At 38.8% G+C, this 22,892-nt stretch overlaps 2 protein-coding genes across 5 annotated transcripts in view; both read left to right on the forward strand.

Annotated features, from left to right (window-relative positions):
* Window positions 1-3,759, forward strand: part of si:dkey-191g9.5 (rap1 GTPase-GDP dissociation stimulator 1) — a 31,198-nt gene extending 27,439 nt beyond the window's left edge. For all 3 annotated transcript variants that reach the window (XM_035173524.2, XM_035173522.2, XM_035173523.2), the window contains one exon: window positions 195-3,759. In XM_035173524.2, the coding sequence (XP_035029415.1) occupies window positions 195-322 (128 nt within the window). In that variant the 3' untranslated portion in view covers window positions 323-3,759. The remainder of the gene's footprint in view (window positions 1-194) is intronic.
* A 1,451-nt stretch (window positions 3,760-5,210) lies between these two features.
* Window positions 5,211-21,662, forward strand: galm (galactose mutarotase). 2 transcript variants are annotated; one of them, XM_035173222.2, is made up of 9 exons: window positions 5,211-5,343; window positions 6,432-6,625; window positions 7,302-7,456; window positions 10,509-10,622; window positions 10,857-10,949; window positions 13,671-13,752; window positions 20,578-20,728; window positions 20,847-21,021; window positions 21,401-21,662. In XM_035173222.2, the coding sequence occupies exons 2-9, from the start codon at window positions 6,439-6,441 to the stop codon at window positions 21,476-21,478; spliced, it is 1,035 nt and encodes a 344-aa protein (XP_035029113.1). In that variant the 5' UTR covers window positions 5,211-5,343; window positions 6,432-6,438; the 3' UTR covers window positions 21,479-21,662. The 2 variants fall into 2 exon arrangements, with proteins under 2 accessions (XP_035029113.1, XP_035029114.1); XM_035173223.2 differs by having other exon boundaries at window positions 5,245-5,314.
* Window positions 21,663-22,892: the final 1,230 nt, after the last annotated feature.

Genomic DNA, 22,892 nt, shown 5'->3' on the forward strand with positions numbered 1-22,892 from the left:
AAGCCACTGGAATAAGATCACAGCCTAAAACAACTGGAACATCTGAACATTTTCTCAACTCTTAGATTATTACTAACACAATGGTTCAGATAGTATTATGGGCTTAAACAGAGTTTAACTGCATATTTTTCCTCTGTCCGGTCAACCCATCTCACGCTTGTCTTTCTTCTTCTTTCAATCTTTGTCTGCTCTAGGTGTGATGAAGGAGGAGTTGAACTCTGTGAATATGAAGGAAAGCCTATCTAAACTGACAAATCATAGCAGCAGTAAACTTGCCTCACAAGCCAGTTCCCTAGTGGCCATTCTCAGTGACACCAGCTAAACCAGCACATTACAGCAACAAAGGATCTCATCTGTTGTATGGATTTATCCTGTTATTCAATGACATACTGTAATTCAACTGAGCTTTTTGCAGAAGTTTTGCTAACTATTAATTTGGCTATGGCTTTGGCTTTCTGGTAATCACGTGTCCTCACTAGTAGCCCTCTGAGGCTGCCCTGTTCACAGGAGGAATAAACAACATACAGATACATTTCCAGTTCTTAAACTCTAAACAAACGCAGGCTCAATGAGGTCATTAATACCAAAGTTGTTAATTCAATCAGGAGCATAAATGTACTCTGTGAATTTCACAGTAACCTGTTCCTCATCATTACCATTTCCTGTATACAAATGTACAGTCAATTTTGCATTGGTGGTGGCAGTAGACAAAAGGTCATGTAATCTACAGAGATTCACAATTTGCAGGCTATTAGTAGAAAGTTTTTCTTGTCATATAACTAAAAGATGATGATAAACGGGAAATTATGATGGTTCTCAACAGGTAGGTCAAAAAAGCAAACAAAAAAAATTCTAGTAATTTGGCCTGCAGTTGTCATGATACCTTGATTTGAACCAATGTGGTGGAGGGATGGGACTGGATGGACTGACATCACCTGCTTGGGCTTTGCTGCTATAGGTCAATAATACTTATAATAATAATAATATAATAATAACTATGGCATTCATAGAAGTTTGCAATGGTTTAAAACTTCAAAGCATTTATCAAATTTTGAATTGTGGTATAGTAAAGGTATAGCTCATAGACTATACTGTGGATGAAGACTCGGGGTCTGCAGAGTGATCCCAATGGGGAAGTACCTGAAATGTGTATTCTCTTGCATTACCAGCAGAGGGCGACTCCACTGGTTGCTAAAAGAAGTCACTTCTCACTTGATATTTAACGTCAGTAAACCTAAGAGGTTTATGATCTTAATTTCTTGTTTCAAGTCCTCTCCAATACAACATGATATTCATTTTTTAAACTGGTTCTATTTAGAATGGAATAGATGATAAAGCGTGTATACAGCGAGTACAAGGTCAGACAGCAAGTGCAGTCCAATGGGTGCAGGTTGTAGATTGACGTGCAGTGTCTTCAGCTCTCAATCAGGCTCCACCCCCTGTTCCTCTAAATATGGTTACATATAGTTTCAAAAAACAAAGATTTGCTGGGGAAAATGCCAAACTCAAGGCTTCAAAACAGTAGTTCACAAACCAATGGTGGGTTGCCACTTGGCTGAAGTATATCACAAAAAATATCTCTACAAGATTCAATAATTTACTTACTAAAAATGTGTTTTTTTGGAGTTGAAATATTGTGATGGCGGGTCTTTGGTTTTTCATCACATAAGGAACTTTAAAGTTGCAATACTGGAATGAACAAGTCCAACAATATTGTTTGACTTAACATATTTAGACTTTGTAATTTTTATTTCATTGACTCGAGTTACCAATAAAATCACTGGATAAACTTGTTTGTATAAAAGTGCTCGCACAGTGCCGTGGGCTTGCTTTAACAAGAGGCAATTTTGACAGGCCAGGCTGATCAAGATTACCAAAGACTTGCAATACCAGAATCTAATATACACATTACCAACTCACCGAATATCATCGAAGCACTTTAAAACACACAGTCCAGAAGGTAAATCACTTCTGACATCCTGAGGAATAGAGTCAAACAAAACTCATTAACAAGCAATAAATCTACATAGTATGTTCTGCTGTAGTCCTTGAACCTTTTTGGTAAATTGGATATCCAACACTTTGTCTTATTGAACAGATTTATTACTTATTTCAAACTCTTCTTCTATAGCGAAGCTTTAGTGTTGTCTCCAAGTTTTAATTCTCTTTAGATAAAAGCGTCAGTCAAATATGTCAATTTAAATGGATGTTTTCTATCTCAAAGGGTCCTGAGCCCATCCAGTACAACTTGTATTGTACATAGGTTGAGGATGTCTATATGAATGCTTGAATCATGTTTCTGTAAACATCATGACATGAAAAGTCCTAAGTTATCTGCCCTCTCAGGCCTTGAGTATTATTAAGTGAGAAGTCAGATAGGAAAATCCAGTATGCTGGATGTAATTATGTTGATTATGGGAATAATATTTACATGCAGTATTTGTGCATGACAAGAATACCAATTAAAGGTTTTATCACACCAGAATGTAGGAATATATTATGTTTGAATACATTACAATGAATGGATACACTCAAATTGGTATATATTTCCATGGGTTTCATTTTGATTTGTACATTTCTTTGATCAGGTTAGAGGCTATATAATATTCACTGCTACTACATGTCACAGTAGAACCACTATCTCAGTCCAAAGAAAATGCGTCATTCCTCAAAAGATACCATAACTAGACCCCCTACCCAACTACACACTGAATAAAGTTACTCTATGTACAAGAGATCCAACAAAAAAATATAGCTAGCTGCTGTGCAGACAGGTAAAATGGATCTGTCATGTCTCATCCGTGACAGCTCTGTTTTTAAATCTTCATGATTTAATAATGTACTCACTCTTGCAGCCCTGATCGCAGCACACTCTCAGAGGGTCTGCAAAGTGGCTAGCAGCTAATTAGCATAATTCGCATAGCCATGCCGAGCTGTTTGTAGCCCATAGACCATAAAAATAAGGTGTAGCTGTGGTGTTTAAATTTTTTTGAAGCTGAATGATGAAAAAGAGCCAAAATTATGATATATGTTTGGTTCTGGTTACAGATGCAACAGAGCACAAAAAGAACAACCAAACACTACTTTTCTGTCTGATTTGGCCTTAATCTTTTATTTAACTTATATCTTCAATCTCCAAACAGGTAGTAGCCTTGAGCCACTGGCTGCTCTCATAAACGTCAATGCAGCTCAAGGTCAAAATCAACAAGTATGAAGTGTCAGCTGCACAGTCAACAGGGGAAAAAACATGCCACAGACGCAATAATTGAGAAGCTGAACACAGAGATAATGTGATACAACCAAACAGTGTTAGGCTGCATTAGTGTTATATGTTATGGCCCACAGCAACTATAATGGGGAAAAGCAAGTTTTACATTTGTTAAGGGAATCCTACAGAAGCACAATGTGAAGAAACCACACCCAAATGTAATTATATATAGAGTATAGAATAATTATAGTACAGTATCTGTACAACAGTGCCCCAATAATTTCAGTGTGTGTTGTTCGTTTACTCATAAGGAATGGCTAAGCATGTGTTCTATAAAGTACGAAGTGAAAATTCTGTCAATTAACATATAAGGCAAGAGGTTTACTGTAATGTTTTGTGTAATATCTTTATTGAGATGTATTCTGTATACATAAGGAGATGTCATATATTTGTGAACAAATTTGTATTTTTTTTCAGGAAGGGCATTTTGTCAGTTTCAGAGCTTTGTTCTTGAGAAAGCAGAATAAAGTTAAGCAATGCCTTCCCCAAAATGGTGTGTTTTCTTCCATTCTAAAATCTCCATTTACAGATTTAAATAAGTTTCCCTCTGACTCAAACTGATTCTGATTAGATTTAAAAACCTTTAAAGGAGGACGACCATTGAGTCACACAATGAGAACATTCATCCAAAGTAACACCGATTTCTTACTCATGGTTCTTAAAGCATGGTGTGTGAATTCAGTTGTTAGTTTAAACAGAATAAAAAAAAATCTCCAGTGCTATGTAGAGGTGTTTATCAATATTCAGATTTTATTATTTTGGTGGACATTTTATTTGAAACAGCGAAAGCGTGTTTAAAAATCAAACACTGCCATTACTTTATGAGGACAATAATGTCATGTCGTCAGTATTTTCAGGGGGAATTTTGAAGGTTTAGGAATCTGAATGGGAGGATTGACTCCTCACAAGTAAAACAGACGAGCATACTGTGCAGCATATTATACCAACTGATCATGATTCATAGGCCTACTTTGTTTTCTCAATAAAGACAATAACCAGAATGATTTTCATACCCTAATTTTATTCCAGCAAGTGTGGGTAAAGTTTGTTGAAAGTTTCTTCATGTGTGGCAATAAAATGTATAAAACATACAACTGACCGGTTAAGATTAGATTAGAAATATAAAAATTTAAATAATTAGAAAAAAAGAGACTTTATTAATGGTTCTTTTAAATATTTGTAATACTCTCACAAACCCCCGTAATTCTACTCCTATTCTACCTACATCTGTCCTCTGTGATTCTTTTCTTAAATTCTTTGTTGAAAAAATGTCTATTCTTAGATCTTCTTTAACTATGAGCACTGACCCCCCCCCTATCCTTAGATGCACCCAGCTGTCTTGGATCAGTTTGAGCCAATATCAATCTCCACCCTATCCGAGGTGGTCCACCATCTGCGGCCCACAAATTGCCCCTCAGATAGCATTCACGCTCGTCTTCTTAAGGAAGTCTTTGACACTGTTGGACAATGTATTCTGTCATTGATAAATACCTGTCTCCTCTCTGGTTGTGTCCCAGCTGCCTTTAAACATGCTGTTGTGCAGCCCTTGTTAAAGAAAGAAAATCTCGATCCTTCTTTTCTTTCTAACTTTAGGCCCATTTCTAAACTGCCTTTCTTGTCCAAAGTCCTAGAGAAGGTAGTTCTCACCCGGTTGCAAACATTTCTAGTTAACAATAATGTGTATGAAAAGTTATCTCAGAAAAACAGAACTTTTTTTTTTTTTTTCAGAAATTCAATACGCTTCCGTACAATACGCTTCCGTACTTCCGTATATATTTTATATTTTATATTTTATATTTTATATTTTATATTTTATATTTTATATTTTATTATATTGTTATTTAAATGATTCTTCTTTCTTTTATCTTGTATTATTTTTACTGCTAGTATTCGGAGGTATTGCGTGTTGCGGTCTTCTTGTTGTACCTTATACTACTGGTTAACCAGGTTGTGCTGGTGCTGCCTGTCAGTCTGTACTCAGGGAATACGCGCGATCCTTTTGTCACCGCGTCATCGTTACAGGAAGTGGGATGTAAACACGTCAAGGTTTGTCTTCTAACTTTTTGTGTTTGGAGGTGAGTGATCGTTCAGTCAAACACAGCAGCTGTAGATATCGAAGCAACTGATTGTGAAGGCGTTTAGTTTGTGGCTAAGAACTGTCTCTGAAATGTCCTGTGATGGATGTTATTATTTCATGCAAAATACACAGTGGCTTCACATATTGCTGTGTTGTAGGTTTAATTTTAAATGTAAGATTTACATAGCAATCTACACTCAATAAACCATCATGACTAAGTATAAACCTGTTTTAGAAATGTGCACATATTAATTTATGTCAAAAACTCAACACCCTTTGCCCTTTGGTCTAAATTGTGTTCTTTTGTGTTTACTTTCATGGTTGAGATGGGTTAAGGACTCGATTGGACATAGTTTAGAAAGACTCAGACCTATCGTTAAGGTCCCCACTGCATGTCAGGACTAAAAATAAGCCACTAAGTCCAAGCAAACCTCTATATGATAAAACAGTTGCAAAGGAATACATCAGGATATAAAGCCGTTTCATAAAGCCCAGTAGCATGGTGGCCTCAAAACTATGAAATAAAAGAAGCTTGGAACCACTGGGACTCTTCTTACAGTTGGCTATCCAGCCCAATCAGGTAACTGGGCAAGACTAAGAATCCAAAGTGCAAAGGTTGATAACCTGCTAGAAGGACAATCAGTTCCCACGATGAGCAAACCAGACTTGAGGTGAGAACGGGCATCTGTCTCAACCGAGACGAGAGAAATTAGGGAGACCAGGAACCTCCTCCAGAGTACATGCAAACTACACACAACAGGGAGCCAAATCAGTCAGCTGGTGCAGCATCGTAGTGTCTTCATGACAGATGTCTGACTGTCCTTGAGTGGCCTAGCCAAACCCCACAAATAAACCCCTTACCTAAGAAGCATTGGGTAAGTCAAAGGAGCATCTACAAAGTACTGAATAAGTGAATAGTTATAGATTTCAGCTTTACATTTTTGATAAATATGCAAATATATTCAATTAAAGGCACAACAATTAGCATGCAAACTTTTGAATGCCTGAATACTTTCTGACAGTGTAAATCTTTTGATTGGGATGGTAAGGTGATGTGCTGTTCTGTACTGCCCTGTTTGTTGGAAGGTCCAAGATGACTGAAGTGAGCCATCAGCAGTGGGGAGCGGTGTCCAGCCTGGGCAGTGTGGACCTGTGGGTCCTCAAATCGAACTTGTTGCGCGTGGAGGTCCTCACCCTGGGTGCAACCATTAGGTCTGTTTGCAGCAAAGGGAAGGATGGTCAGATGAAGGACATAGTCTTGGGCTATGATGACCTGGAAGGTAGGGGGGGAATACAACTAGATTCAAATAGTAGGAAACTTTCAAAAACATTATTCAAAATTAATCACCAGGAGAGAGCACCACAACTACATAACATGTGTGTAGCTGAGACCAATTTAAGGAGCTCAAAGATGGTTGTGGTCCCACCCATGAGTGCTGAGTACTTCTTTATAATGTAATAAGTACTACAGAGTACTCATGTAATAATATAGTAATGACTATGTCAACATGTTGCTAGGCATTGCAGCTGGTGTGGTCTCCAGTTAGAACTAAATTAAAATTTTGATAGGTTTATTTTTCTTAAAGTAGATTATTTAAATAGATATAAAATATTAAACTATCAAATGCTAAACATTTGCATTTACACTACACAATACCTCTAAAACAGTACCTGTACAACTAAGCACATCAGTGTGTATTTACAGCATTTACACTTTAGTTTAAACTGTTTATGCCAGAAAAACATTGTTTGCTCGTTTTGCTATGTTTTTTCTTCAATATTTTCGGCAGTACCTGAACAAACATTGTACACTTCATGAATTCTGATTTCTTTCATGAAGTTGTATTTGAAAGAACAACATTGAGAGATACATCCAGAGCTGAGGGAAGATTTGTAGGTTTAGGGTTGAATGAAACAGGGTAAACTGTGTTGTGTTGTGTTGTGTTGTGTTGCCAGGTTATGTGTCAGATAAGCGATACCTGGGAGCTGTAGTAGGACGTGTGGCCAACAGGATCGCAGGGGGATGCTTTGTAGTGGACGGAAAAGAGTACCAACTCGATATCAACAATGGGCCTAATGCACTGCATGGAGGGCTGCGGGGTTTCAATAAGGTTTGTGTTAATGTTTGTTTTTTGAGTTGTGAAATGCTTTTAACAATTTATGTCAATTGATGAATGAAAATTAGTTTTCTCCTTCTTATTTGTCTCACAAAGGTTTCATTTAAGAATTGTGGGTAATAGAGGATGTCTAGATTAAGTCATAATATGGCTTGCTACAGACTTAAAGTATCATAGGCCAGGGACACTGAATGAGTTATATATGTGTAACATCCTGTTTTCATTTCAGCAACCAGGTAAACAGGTTAGAGTGGCTTCACTGCCTATGTGCCACAGGAGTGAGCCCTTGCAGTTCAGCAAGGAAGTTGCCATGAGGAAGTTGCCAACAAGCATTGCAGGCAGTGTTCCTGGCGTTAATGTAGTGTGTTATAACAGCTGAGACAAGGCATTCTGTTCTAAATGATGAACATGCTTGTGCCTGTAATTTTCCATTGTTAATGTTCATACCAGTATGAACACATAAAGGAATTGAGTTAATGAAATAAGCATCCGACCATACAGGTCATTTTTTTATTCTAGGATTTGTGAGTCTGATGAATGGCCAGACATCATTATCTCCTTAATGCCTATAATCTTTTGCATTGCTGGGTTGTTTTCTGTGCTGTTCTTGTGCTCACTGTACTACGACTTGCTGCCACTAGTGTTAAAACGACATTGACACCTGCCCAAAAGCAAACACTGCTTGTTGTAAATAAGCACGGAATGTTACCTTATGCTAAGACGTAGCCTTTCTTACTTTGCTAAACTACAGTAGATAGACATCATAGTGATTCCTCTCTTCTTTTCGGATCTTCGATAAATGTTCAAATTCATTTAGAAAATGTGATCCTCCCAACTTTATTTTTAAAGAAATAGCCTCATTAAGTCTTTTACTAAATTTTGTTGTCAGTCTGCTATTACCTCTGGGAGGCTGCTAAATCCTAAATTCTCTCCTTAGAGGGACATGATCATTATTATCAGATGTCATGGCAATCCTGGCAATCCACTATTTACTACCCTTAAAATACTACTTTAAAATTGAAACGACTTCAGTCGAGATGAGTGCTTAGGCTCTGTGTCAGAAAAGATTTCAGTGTCTACTAACACGCCTGAAAAAGGATATCACATGACCATTCACATATACTGGGGACGCCTCTCCTGCTTTTAAAGGAAGCAGACTGTCTGCCCTGTAATTGATTGCAGAATACTTCCAATGAGGAACAGCAGTGGTGAAAAGACAAGGGATGTCATTTCTTGGACTGGTGACAAGGTGGACATTTTCTCGACAGTGAGCCTCATTCGCCAATATCATCTTCGGTGTTTTTCTTAAATTTGTTCTAAATTTGCCCCGCCAATGTCCATAAAAGGGCATGAGATCGCACACACAGAAATCACAGAAACTATAAAGAAAATGTAAGAAGCAAAGAATGCCCAAAGGGAAGTTTAAAGATGGTGGTCCTCTTGAATCAAATCACAAAAAAAGCTGTTAGCCTATATTTTGTAGTGTCAGCAGTGGATATTAAATGATAACAAAAACAATACAGGAGAAAGTCAAACAGGGGATGAGGTAAAAAAAAAAAGTAGTTTGACATTAAATCTAAAATCAAAAGAAATATTGTCAAACATGGAATAGGGTGGGAAAGGGAAGGGGACAGGCTGGCAGTTATCTGAGCCGGATCAGCGGATCATTGGAAACACAGCTGAACATCTGGACTACTGTGGACAGTAAAATGCAGCTCAGGCTTCTAGGACACAGACCATGGGCATCAGCGGTTTAAGTGTTTCTTTCTTTAGAACCACATGCCAGCAATAATAAATGTAATATCATTTATAATTTGCAGGTTGGTGAATGAGGCCCATTGTTTCTAAATATCTGAGTTTCTGTCCAGCCAAAGATCCTCTTCAGACCTGGCCTTTACATCCATCCTGACTAATCCTATCACAGGCGGAGGTTCAGGTGTCACGGAAGTCACGGCACCCAAATGCATCCTCAATGTGTCTTGAGATCAGATCACTCAGACCACATTCACAGGTGGTCTGGGACACGTGGCTAAATTCTTTTAGGTGTAAGGAAATGTGTCCTATGCCAAAGCGAAGACCAGCTTTATTTTTCGAAGACCCATATTTTTACATTTCTCAGTGACCATATGGCCATGACCACAATATCAATACTGACCACCACATAATGATTTCTATTTTTAATCTATTTTTATTTTTTATTTCAAATGGGTAAAATCTTATTCAATCCTATTCCATTGATTCACTCAGCCCCTCCTGACTCTGCTCTCTTTCCCTCGCTCTCGCAATATCTCCTTCTCTTGCTTCCACCGTCTCACACTAGGTGTGAACAGACAAACTGAGAGTTGTCCATTTGTGAAAGGATCTCTCAGGACGGATGTTAATACCAGGTCCGCAAAAAATCATGCAAGCTGATCTACTAATGGTGCGCACTGAGGATTGCGCGCTTTGCGCTTGCGGTAACTCTGCTCTCCGTAACGCTCCATGGCGGAAACCAGTAACGCACGCAAAACACTCATTTAAATACTGCTGCCTCTACCATGTTTGCACCTTTTATCATTTGCGCAATTATTTTTAGTAGATCACCTGCAAAACGCCCACCAACCAAACGTGCAATCTGTTTTAATGCACACGAAATTTAGCACTCTTTATCTGGGATCTTATTAGATCAGGCCCAATGTATCTAAATTTAGATACTTCAGTCAGTACACTCTCATGTAGAATGCTGTGTACACAGTATACTCATTGGCATAGTGCATGAATTCTAACAGGGAGGTGTTGTCCCAAATCAAACATGGCCATTGCACACTCACCAGAACATGTGACCATGATTGGCACCCACCATAGTATCTGCCGTTTGCTTTCTCGCTCAATGTTTGACTTTATTGTGTGTGTTCCATATTATTGACGATAAGAACTGTCAGTTGTTTTATCCTCAACTTTTCACCATTTTAAGCGCACCTTCTGGGTACTTTAACTCCATGCATGTGTTGGAAGTGTGAGTATGGAAAAATGCAAATTGAAACACAGATTTGTATGTGTTTGTCAGGCAATCTGGCTTGCTACAGCAGTGGAAGGTGGGGTACAGCTGAGTCTTACCAGTCCAGATGGAGACCAGGGTTATCCTGGTGAGGTACAGGTTTCTGTCACCTACACGCTACAGGTAAACACACCTGGTCATAACTGTTCAACCTTCTGGCAGATCACTTTTGTTGCTGTACTTTTTGTGAATTTGAACAAACAATTAATAGGCATAGTTTAATTTATGAAGAGGGGACAAATGGCATGTTCTCACCCACTTTGTCACAACAATCATTCTCACATACATTTAATAATTTTTTCATATAAATGAATGGCTTGCAGATGTGAGTTAGTAAGATCTAGGTTGTTCATGCAGGGGGAAACACTAACTGCTGACTACCAAGCCAGATCAACTAAAACCACCCCCATCAACCTCACCAACCACTCCTACTTCAACCTGGCTGGAGAGGTAAGGGCATATGATCAGCTGTACAGTTATCATAAATGTCATCGCTGTATTTGTTGTAGGGAAGGTGGGAGAGCTATAGTAGGAAATTGAATTGAAGCTGCTACTGAAGGGCCTTTGCACCTTTGTGCATGTTGGTGGGAGGGGGAGGTGCAGGTGCCCTACCATTACCACAGATAGACAATTCAGAACCTTTATATGGGCCTGAGCACCACCCATGCTTTAACTTTACTCTAGATGTATGACATTTTGCCAGGACGTCTAGTTGGCTGTGACTTTTAAAATGCTTTCTGGAGTCATACCCTAAATCCACAGAAATCTGCCATTTTATTTAGCTAATTGTCAAATTAGCTGCATTTAATTGCCATTTACACAACTCGTACTTTGACGAACTCGTCCTAGGGCATTAATCTGATCAACTTCAAATTTCTTCAGTTTAACCTTAAAACCTTGTTTATGGGTTTTAGTTTAGTGGAATTTTAGTTTAGTGGAATGTTTCATTAAACAAAAAGTACTTTATAACTGACAGACATATTAAGTTTGGTACAGATTTGACCATGCACATGATAGATAGTCTGAACACTACATGACATTATTCAGTGACAGAGCCACCTAGTGGCAACAGGAAATTACTGCTTTTACACCTTGACATCGTGCTCCTAGTCAATTGCTCATATCCACTTCCCCTTTGGTCAGTAAAGCTGTAAGACGTTTATTATCTCTCATTGTGAATAGTGACTTATAACCAAATGGTGTGGCAAATTTCAATCCTTCACCATGAAAATTTTAACTAGAAAATCCTGAAGACATGAATAGGCTGATTTTGAATCGTCATAACAAATCTACTGTTAACAGAAAGTTATTGCCTGTATACTTCTACATATTACCTTTAGCAGGTTATTCAGTGCTTACAACATTTTAGTCAGTTAACCAATAAGATTTTGATTGAATATTGAGAGTTCCTGAGTCTTGTTTTTTTTCCCAAGAAACACCATCGCCATAGCGACGCATTATTTGCATCAGCATCAAAACCACAGCATTTGCTGAAAACGTAATAACTTCACAATGTTCACTAGGTGTGGTCAGGCCATGACTCTTATTGACACACAAAGTTCGGAGATTTGACCAATAACAGGCCAGTTATAAAGTACTTCCTGTTTCATCAAAAAAAATCTCCTCATTTCAACTTTAACAAAGTCTTATGATTCGGCTGACAAATTTGAAGTTGGATGGATTGATTCTGGAGGATGAGTAAGTACGAGTGTGTGAAAATGTTTTGTTTTTTTTAACGTGTCTATGTTGGTGTTTGCTGTCAATTTCTCCAGTTTCCTTTGCCCTGGCTGGCTCTACCAAAGCAGCATGTTAGCCTCCTTCAAGCTGCTATCACCTCCTGACCATCTCGTGCTGCTACAGTGGCCACAGCTATACTGGTTCAAGCCTAGTTCAAATATCCAAAGCAAATTAATTGGCTAACTTATCACACTACTCAGATAATTTTTTACATGTAATTTTTCTTAAGTTCCCTAGGTACTTTATCTATATAATATATACATATATATATATATATTGTCCTTGTGCTTTCTCGGGACAGACAAGTTTCAGCTTTAAAATATATATATTTTTAAATTTTCATCTGGCATGAGGCAGCAAACACAAGCACCACAAAATTGATATTGTTCACATGCACAAGCAGTTGATTTTTATTGTTAGGTATGTTAGCAATTTCCTCTGCGGAAGAAAACTCAAACTCAGTATCTTGCCCAAGGACACTTCTGAATGCAGACTGGAGGTGTTGAGGTGTGAGGGATCTAACCGACCTTCTGGTTAGTGGACGACCCTCTCTACGTCTTGAGCCACAGCTGCCAATACAGACATTATCCAATTAAATCAATATATATGAAATGGTTGTATATGAATGAGTGAGTCACTGAGTCATTTACTCAAAATAACCATCACACCCACTCGCAAACACACACACAAAAACTCACTATCCCAGTGGGGGACACTCGCAGGATATTATGCATTCACTAACCCTAGCTTAATCTACGTCCTGCCTGAACTTTAAACCCAACTGTCAATATCTACTATTAACTAGAGATCTTATAACAGTGGCCCATCAAGGCACAAATGTTATTAGAAATATAAGCAAGGATAACTTAAACTTGGGTTCAAAGCTCATTCCAGTAGTAATGTGTTACTGTCTGTTACTGTTTCACGATGAACTGTTAAAGCCAACCTCTGTGATCTGGTGTCATGGTTAATAGTGCTGAACTAAGTAAGAAAGATGTTAAATGTATATTAGTTGCATTCACTCTTCAATACCGAAAGGTAATTGTTTTTACCATGTAGTGTCCTAAGAGGATTTTTCCTCTGTGAAGAATGAGAGTGATCACTGCTGAAAGCAATCCATTAGATTTTGATACTTTTTTGTGTACTAGTCAAACATTTGGTCTGTAATGGCATTAGAGTTTTGGAGGTCATCAAAACTGAAAGTCATCCTCTCTGGGTCATGCATGTCTATGTTTCACTGTAATCAAAAGTGCCAAAGATGTCACAGGTTGGAGTAGTGAACACAGGATGGAGGACCCAAATGTAGACAAAGTTTAGGTGCTTACAGGCTCATTGACGCAGATGTACAAAACCAGGCAACAGAAGGATGCAGCATGTCTTGTGTTTGCGTCTGTGTGCGTGTATGTGAACGTGCTTATGTGTGTTTGTGGGCAGGGTGCGGCAGATATCTACGACCACCAAGTGTCCATCAGTGCTCAGTCCTACCTGCCAGTGGATGACACATCAATTCCTACAGGTATAACATTAACATCATACATTCTCTCATTTAACAAGCACAAACGGAACACAGCAATGATCCAGTTTACCAGTTCCCGATACAGAATGGTATAATAATATTGGATCATCTCTGCATTGACTTGATGGCTACATTTTTTTACTCCACCCCTGCATCTGCCGGCGGATCAAGTCTGCCGCAGTCAGATAAAGTCCAACTCGAATGGACCTATTTTTTTTATTCAAATTCAAATATATTACAAACAATAAGGTACATCATAAACATTATGAAATTTAACACAATAAAGAGCAATTGGCAACAACAGGAAAGAATAGAATATATTATACAAAACACACATAAGAAAGGACAAAATTTACACAAAAGTGGTCAATCTGGAAATAAGGTGCATAGATACTGTGAGAGATTGTCCTTCATGTAAGAAATACTTGCTAAAATAATTTAATTATTTTTCCAAAACTGCTGATTTGTCCTCCATTTGAAGATTAAATTTTATGTTTTCATAAGTTGGAACTGGATAATTTTAATCAATACAAGTGGTATAGCCCTTATTATCGTGTTGTATTGCTTGTAAGGTTGTATTTTTTAATGAAAAACATCATGAGCTAAGAAATTACCACATGTCAAATAAGCCAACTTCATCCATTCTTCGTTGAAAAAGATTTTTTTCTTAATTAAAATGAATCTATGGTTCCATATCCGCACTGAGTGAGGGGTAAAGTTGTATGAGTTTCCAGTAATGGAGAACTTGCTGCTGAAAATCAGATAACCTGACAGGGAGTTTAGAAATATCAAAATAACATCTTCATAGGAATTCTATACCATCAAAGTTCCTGAAGATTTTGCATTTCTTATAAAGTTTTAAATTTAAAACTTTTACGGTCCGAACATATATGAAAAGACCCAAAATGAACACTGTAAGCGGACTACTCGATCACTATAACCAGATTATTTTAACAGCATTTGTATAGGAACGATTCTGTCCCATGCTTTTTGATCCATGTAAACGGTTGATCACTATATCCATGATCACTATAGCAGGTTTCCACTGTAGTCCCATATATTACAACTACTTATGTTCCTATCATTAAAAATGTTCCATATTAACTCTTTGACAGTTTTAACATATCCCTCGTCACCTAAAAGGTCTCCATTAAATTTCCAACAATCTTTTTAAAACCTAGTTCTGCTCTCTGGATTCAGAATAAGGTCTATTACAGAGTGATCTGTTAGTGGAACATTTGAAACATATTTTACCATTTCAGAATATAATAATCATAAATCCAACAACAAAAAGAGACTGCTGTTTAAGAAACAACAACTCAGAAGTGGGAGCTGGTTCCACAGGAGAGGAGCCTGGTAGATGAAGGTTCTACCTCCTGTTCTACCCTTACAGACTCTAGGAACCACAAGAGAGCCTGTGTTTTTGGAGCAAAGTGATATGTTGCGATAATACAGGGCTTTGAGCTCTTTCATTTATGACAGGGCATTATTATTAAGGGCTTTGTATGTGATTTATGTGCTGTGATGGATTCTAAATCCTGATTGAAGGTCTTCAAACAGACCATTGTTGTGCAAATATTCACACAACTTGTTAGCAACAGCTTTCTCCAAGATTATGGAAACGAATGGAAGGTTTGATATGGGTTTATAATTAGCTAAAACACCTGGATCAAGAGTGGGATTTTTAAGCAGAGGTTTAATTACAGCCTGCGGCACTTAGCAGTTTCATAGAGAAATATTAATCTGATTTAATATAGAACTGTTGATTAGAGGAAAACCCTTTTGACCTTAAAAAGTCTACTTGGGATGGGTCTAATAGACAATTTGATTAAAATGACTATAAAGATGAAGACTTGTGAAGTCAGCTCAGAAAGATATATGGAAGAATAGTGGTCTCATTCTGGTGCTACAGTTGGTTCTAATGTTCTAAGGCTGACTCTCTGTCAGCCTGGCTTCAGTTCTGAGGAGGAACCTGGGGTTGTTCTTATTTTCTTCTATTATTGATGAATAATAGGAGGTTCTGGCATTTCAGAGTGCTTTCTTGTAAGTTATCAGACTATCTTTGCAAACTGTGAGAAAATCATTTAGATTGATGGAACTACTTGGCATGAATGCGGTGGGCATTTATGAAGCCGAAGGCCCTGTGGTAATATGCTTTTTTTTCTCTTGCTTAAAGTTCAGTGGTCAACCAGTTTATCTTCTTTGGTCAAGTCCTCGTTGAATCTGTAAACCTGCAACTTCTTGGTCACTTTCCATATGGCATCCCTGTGTTGATGTTTGGTGAATTGTACAACCACCCGGTGAGTCTTATTCTCCTAATTTCTCCACATGCGGTGCACAGTGTCCACATATTCATCCATTTATAGGGACCATTCTAGGGAAATTTCCAGAAAAGCCATATCACATCCTGCCTGTTTTCCTCCACCTTTTCAATCAATCCTTTAATCCTCAAATTCTACTGTCATTTGTAGCAGTTCTTCTCTCTTGACCTCTCTGTAAACTCATCTACTTGTGTCTGTAGAGTAGATACCTGGGTTTCCAAAACAGAAATCTTCTCTTTGCATTATTTTACCCCTGCAGCCTTGAACTCCATTGACTTGGTGAGATTAGCTATGATGACTGTGTTTCAAGTCAACTCCACAACTTTTTGCTCGTGGTTGTGTGTTGATTGCAGCTAATGCATCATCAGTGGTAAGAGTTTGGATAATTATTGATCATGAGATACTTTGGACGGAGTGGGGGGGGTTTCTGGTTCCCTTTCTGCCTTTTTGTTGTTGTTTTGGCATGGTTAGACAGTCAAAATTATCCATTTAGTGTAGGTAAAATTTCCGAAGTCCTAACTTTGAGGAACTTGACAAACTTAACACTCATGCTTTACAAATATGCAGCCGCTCAGATCGCCATTAAGCTGAAAATGCTCAAGCTTGAACCAGCTCAACAGTTGCAGTTGATGGTCCGCTGTGGTTTACATCATGTGCAGAAGAGTAAATGGTAAATTGAAAAAATTTTAATTTATTTATATTGCGCTTTTCTAGTGGTCTTGATAACCACTCAAAGCGGTTTACAGTAAAGTTTATTGCCATTCACATACACACATATAGTGCATCTATGTGCAGCACTCTCCCTTTCAGAAGCTGTAATTTTGGGTTCAGTATCTTGCCCAAGGACACTTCGGCATGCAGTATGGGGATTACTTGGTTGAACCGCCAACCTTCTGGTTCTGATTCTGACATCTCTACCCACCTCTGCCACAGCCTTCCCAGAGATGCTGTTATATTGTAAAGATTGAATTCTGGCTTCTTTGCTGCAACTTTACCTTTGGGAGGACTGATGTTGGGATTCCTGGCTTTAAATTAAAAGGTACCGCATCTGTGGAGTTTTCTTGAGTCCGGAGGTAATCGAAATCTTCCTCGTGGTTGAGTCCTGATAGAACTGAAATTGTTCGGGCGAACAGCTCTTGCAGAATGTGGTAGACAGGCCATGCGGCCAGCAGGTGGTTTGCGGCAGCTACACGCAGATGCTGGACTTCTGATTCATACTCGGCGTGAACCTCGAGCCTGAGTTCGGGGAAAAAGCCGACTTCTTCTCCTGAGGACCCAGACTGACTCATAATCAGACATTGCAAGAGGCATAGCGATCTGCAGAGCAGGAAGTAAGATAACGATTACATGAGTAACTACAATGGGATGATGAATTGAAAGGCAGGGATACTGACATTGATAATCAAGGGGGATATGGGAAATATTTGCAGCTTAAATAGACCGACAAATTGGGAGGGTGTCTATGATAGAGGATTGTAAAAATTGAGGCTTGTCACATGATTAGAGCAACTCAATTCGGCTGCCTGAATAAGCTCACAAGCATCGCTCCATTTAACATTTTCTCTGAAAATGTCATAATGTGAAATTACAGTATAATCAATAATTTCACATGACCACTTTGGTTCTCACAATGAAAAAGGTTTCTGTACTAGTGGTCTACCAGTATAATTATATTGGAATTATTTAATTAGTGTTTCTTAGTTAGTTTCTTACATTGGTGGTGCACAGCCTGACCGTGTCCATTCTTCATTCCAGACCCAAAGTATTTGGACAGGTCAACATTATTTGTTTTTAAGCCTATAAGCTTAAATTAAAGCTGTGATGGTCAGGCCCTCGCAGTCCGGGCCTGTTGGGGTGTGCTACAGCTGCAGTATGGTTACTAGAGGTTGGTATTGCGTTATGCATTTGCACAGTGCATATTCAATGTCGCATCCTGTTGCTAGTAGGAGGTGATATGGTTATGTTGAATTTTGGCATGTAAAGGTTGTCAAGCCAGGTTATCAAACATGTCTGTATTGTTTTTGTCCGCAGACAGGAGAAAAGTTATTTCTGCAGATTAAGATACAACCGGGTGTTTTAACTTCATTGTTGCAGAAGAAGCAATGCCCCGTTTATCCATGAACATTAATATGAATTCAGCAGGTTATTATAAAGATCAGCTGTGTGAGTGATTAGAAAAGAGCAGAGGAGCAGAGCCTCTTGTTGACCAAACTGTTAATCGCAAACTGTAAGGCTATAATCAGAGTTTTTCATGACACAAGTCTTAACCCCCGATTGCCACTGTGTATTTATTATATATATATTTTGTAATATTTATTATATTTCACACGGGTTGGCATTGTATTGTTTATTTGTAAATGCATCACAGATAAAAGAAACAGATCAGATGAACAATTTCTGCCTTTTCATCTTTGCTTGTAAATGCTCAGATTTCCATCACTGTGCTGCTGTAAGGCTATGGTGGCTATTGGCAACTTTTTCCTATGTGTTTCTCAGTGCATGACTTGATGTTGTGAATCAATAAATGACTACTTTTACCATTTCATTTATTTTTATTGGCTCTTCATTCATTCTTCTATTAACTATTAATTTACTATCATACCACTGTTAAAAGAAGTGCGGAAGCAATAGCACTTGTACCTTTGGGTAGGGGTGTGTTTCTTCCTGCTCTGTTATTAACAACATTGTTATTACTCTGCAATTTTCTTTCATTTCCCCCTGGAGACAGAAGAACTAATGACTGCTTATTTATGTCACAGAATCCATGTTCCAATGAAAATCCACCTCATGGTGTGATTTAGAACATAGCTGTCACAATGCCAAGTGCTTTGAGTGGTAATCAGGACTAGAAAAGCAGTATATAAATACATACTATTCAACACACTGTCAGTAAAGTCTTTAGGCCATAAAAAATTGAGAGCAAAGCTCCTATACCACGTGGAGCTCTTTTGGAATGAAAGACTTTTCCCCAACAGAATGCCCAGAAATATGCATTATTGTGGTGGTCCCCAGCCATATCAGTTACACCCCAGTTACGTCAGAAGCCAGAGCAATGTAAGTGTCTAAATATGAATTAGAAGGCTTATGTTAAAATAAGCTTTAAAGCTATGTAATAACACAATCGTTTTGACCTCCACATTTAAACCATCCATGAATACTACGCACACACACACATTCTTGTACTTCTATCTTAGTGAGGGCACGGATCAACATAATGCATTCCCTTACCCTAGCGCAGGGGTCGGCAACCTTTACTATCAAAAGAGCCATTTCGCCCCCTCTTCTACCTAAAAGTCATCTGGAGCCGCAAAACATATCGATGAAAACTTAAAGTTTTATATATAGATCAGTTTATTCGGCAAGCCATAAAGTCAGGAGTGAATCAAACAAACACTAAGTTACTTCATGTACTGATCAGGTCCTGATAACTAGTGATGAGTGTTTATTAGTTCAAGTGAGAGGAGAGTGGAGGAGGACACAGAAACTCCAGCTCGGTACAAACCAACTGCAGCTTCTGCTCTGATCATGACGCAGCAGCACTCATCACTGAGCAGCTGTGACCAGAGAAACTGTGTTTCACTGTTTCCACAGCCTCGGGGCCTGTTGTGTGTGTGCGCGATGTCTTGGAGCAAACACACAAACACACATTTTCTATCGCTCCTGGTATTTCACATGATGGCCTGATACGATGATGATTTAAAAAATGTACGTGAGTGACGTTCACTTTCGCTGGAGTGAACGTCACTCACCTTCACGTTCATCATATGAAAACTGATTCGTTCAGTTCATCGTTCATGAAAAATATAATTGTTCATGCACAGCACTGTACAGGGAGCCACTGCAGAGGGGCTGAAGAGCTGCATGTGGCCCCAGAGCCGCGGGTTGCAGACCCCTGCCCTAACCTTACCATCACAAATAAATGCCTAACCCTTACCATAACCCAAACCTAATTCCAATGCTAAAGGGCCTTTCTGTGTTAGGGTGTCTTGCTCTATGCTATAGCCGTGCAGTAGTGTTGTTCATTCACTTCCCCACCTACCCATTTTTTCCAGTCTATGTTAAGATTTAAACTGCATCTCTAACATCTGAAGTTGACGTTAGAGTTCATGTCATGTTCAGTTTATGGCATTTGATATTTATAGCCACTGAATAAGAACAAAGACCAATGATATGCACAAAATCAGACCACTTCTAAAATACCTTCTTAGTGCTGTGAATTCCTTCATTTTAGAGGGAAAGGATAAGATAGAGAGGATAGTTTTCACTACTTTTCCGACTTCAGTTACCAGTTTGTGCTTTTATTTACTTGTTGTGACAATAGCATGCTGCATCACATTTCTTCAAGCCTGGGTTTTTGAAAGAATTTGAATTCTGCAATTGAATTATGAATGCCAGATGTGTCCTCCAGAACATTTCCCCTTAACTGTTGGCTCTGTTAAGTACTCTGTTCACATTTTGTACGATATGACCCTCAATACCAATCTATAACCTAATGTATCCACAGGAGAGATCAGAGCAGTGGCGGGCACACCCTTTGACCTCATAGAGCCTGTTCTGATTGGACCTCGGCTGAAGGAAGTTCCAGGTTCAGGTTTCGACCACAACTTCTGTCTTTCATTTCCTGGAGACACCTATGCTGAGAGATATGCTGCCAGGTTCACTGCCTTTTCTCACACACACAAACTTAAACACACTACACACAGTCACACACAATAACACACATGCCCATGTCTTTCGTAAAGTCTGGTAGGAAACCTTGTTTCTTCACTGCAGAGTGTATCACCCGGCCAGCGGGCGTGTCCTGGAGGTCTCTACTAGCCAGCCTGGTGTCCAATTCTACACTGCCAACTTCTTGGATGGCTCTATGACAGGAAAGGGTGGGGCTAGATATGGGAAGCACAGCTCCTTCTGTCTGGAGACACAGAATTGGCCTGATTCTGTCAACCAGGTATGACGATTATGGAATATCATACAAAGTTGTTCGGTATGATCTGTGGGATATGGTTGAAAGCTCTAGAATGAGCATGGAAGTAAATAAAGCGTTATATATTTATATTTTATGTATTTATGTATTTTATGGTGTATGTTTTTCTAAAATGTTGTATGGGTTTGTAACATATGATGCTATTTGGAGATTGAAGGGTTCAAGGATAAAGGCTGCTATATGTTGTACAGATTGTAAAGCCATCTGAGGCAAGTTAGCAATGTGAAATCCATTAATTAATTGTATATAATGTATGTGTGTGTGTGCGTGTGTGTGTGAGAGTGTGTGTCTGTCTTTCTTTCTTTCTTTCTTTCTTTCTTTCTTTCTTTCTTTCTTTCTTCAGGCTTCATTTCCTGATTGTCTCCTGAATCCTGGTGAGGAGTACCGACATGTCACTCACTTCACCTTCACCACTGCCTGATCTGACCCTCAGACCTCTATGGGCAGAGGACTGCCAATGCTCCAATGGTCTTTACAGGAAGAACATGAATTAATCCTGTACATACTGTATTAGATGCTCATAGTGCAACTGAAGATGAGGCTTGTGATGTGATGATACATTACATCCTTTCATTACTCTAAAAAGTAAAAAAGAACTAACTCACTCATGCGAGTCGTTGTTGTTTGTTATAATGTGTCATATTGGTCCCTGTTTATTTAATTATTGTAGTCCATCTGTACTAATTGTACAGTATTAAAAACTAGAGAACAGTCAGACTGAGGCTCTACACATTATTAATGTTGTAACATAGCTCTCTGGGTCTTTATCTATGTGTATTCAACATCCTTACAGCGAGATGCTGTGTTGCTATGGTAACCTATCATCCATCACTCAAGGAGGCTTTTAACGGCTTGGATTTTATAAAGTGTGATCGAAGTTGTCAGCCTCACAGCCCCAGAGCCATAGAAGAGAGATAAAAATCATAAAACAGTGGCTGTGTGTGTGGCCTACTAACATTCCACATGTGACTGCAGGGAGCAGAGTGTGAGACAGTCTTCACAGTCAGCATCAAGAAACTCTGTAAAGCTGAATTGCATGCAGAGAGGTATGAGCTCTGATTCACAGAAGACTGATATCTCCAACCTCTCTGTGCATTTGGCTTATACCCTGCAAAAATCGGCTCTTCTGTTGTAGTTTCTGGTTCTTGCTGTTTGAGGACTGTGATGTTACCACAGAGTCAATTTCTTAATTCATAAAATGACTTGTGTCACATTAGTCTTAAAGAGCAGGTCCTCAATATCTCAATTCAATTGTATTTGCTTGCCGCCAAATCACAACATACATTATCTCAAGGCATTTTATAAAGTAAGGTAAAGACCTCACATAATTGTAGAAAAACCAGACCCCAATGTTTGCTCGCTGCAATTTGCCCGGACTGGTTGGGGTGAGAGGAGAAAAATTGGGAGTAGAGGTGGATGGTACAAATTATGTGAGGGGAAACAACACAGTTGTATTGTGATGAAAATACATTGGGGGGCACAGAGAGACGGAAAGAGAAAAGTTCTCAGTGCATGATAGTTCCCCCAGTAGTATAGGCCAATAGCAGCATAACTAAGAGTTCATTCGAATTTTACACAGTCACACCAACAATCATTCAATAATCCAATCACAATGCCAGACCACAACCCCACTTAATAAGGATAATCTGGTTACTTTTGGGGATTTGGGCGTTTTTAAATCTGTGTGTTGTTGCCGCTTGGGAGCGGATGCCTTGTCTCGGACATTGGAAATATACTTCCAGTGGATTTGTGAGGAAGATCTGATGCTTCAGTAACTCAGTACGTCCCACTTTTGTTGCAGGGTGCTTAACTGAGGTTTCATGTGTTCCTCCAGG

This window comes from Hippoglossus stenolepis, chromosome 12, assembly GCF_022539355.2.
Source record: "Hippoglossus stenolepis isolate QCI-W04-F060 chromosome 12, HSTE1.2, whole genome shotgun sequence".
Classification (NCBI taxonomy): Eukaryota; Metazoa; Chordata; class Actinopteri; order Pleuronectiformes; family Pleuronectidae; genus Hippoglossus; species Hippoglossus stenolepis.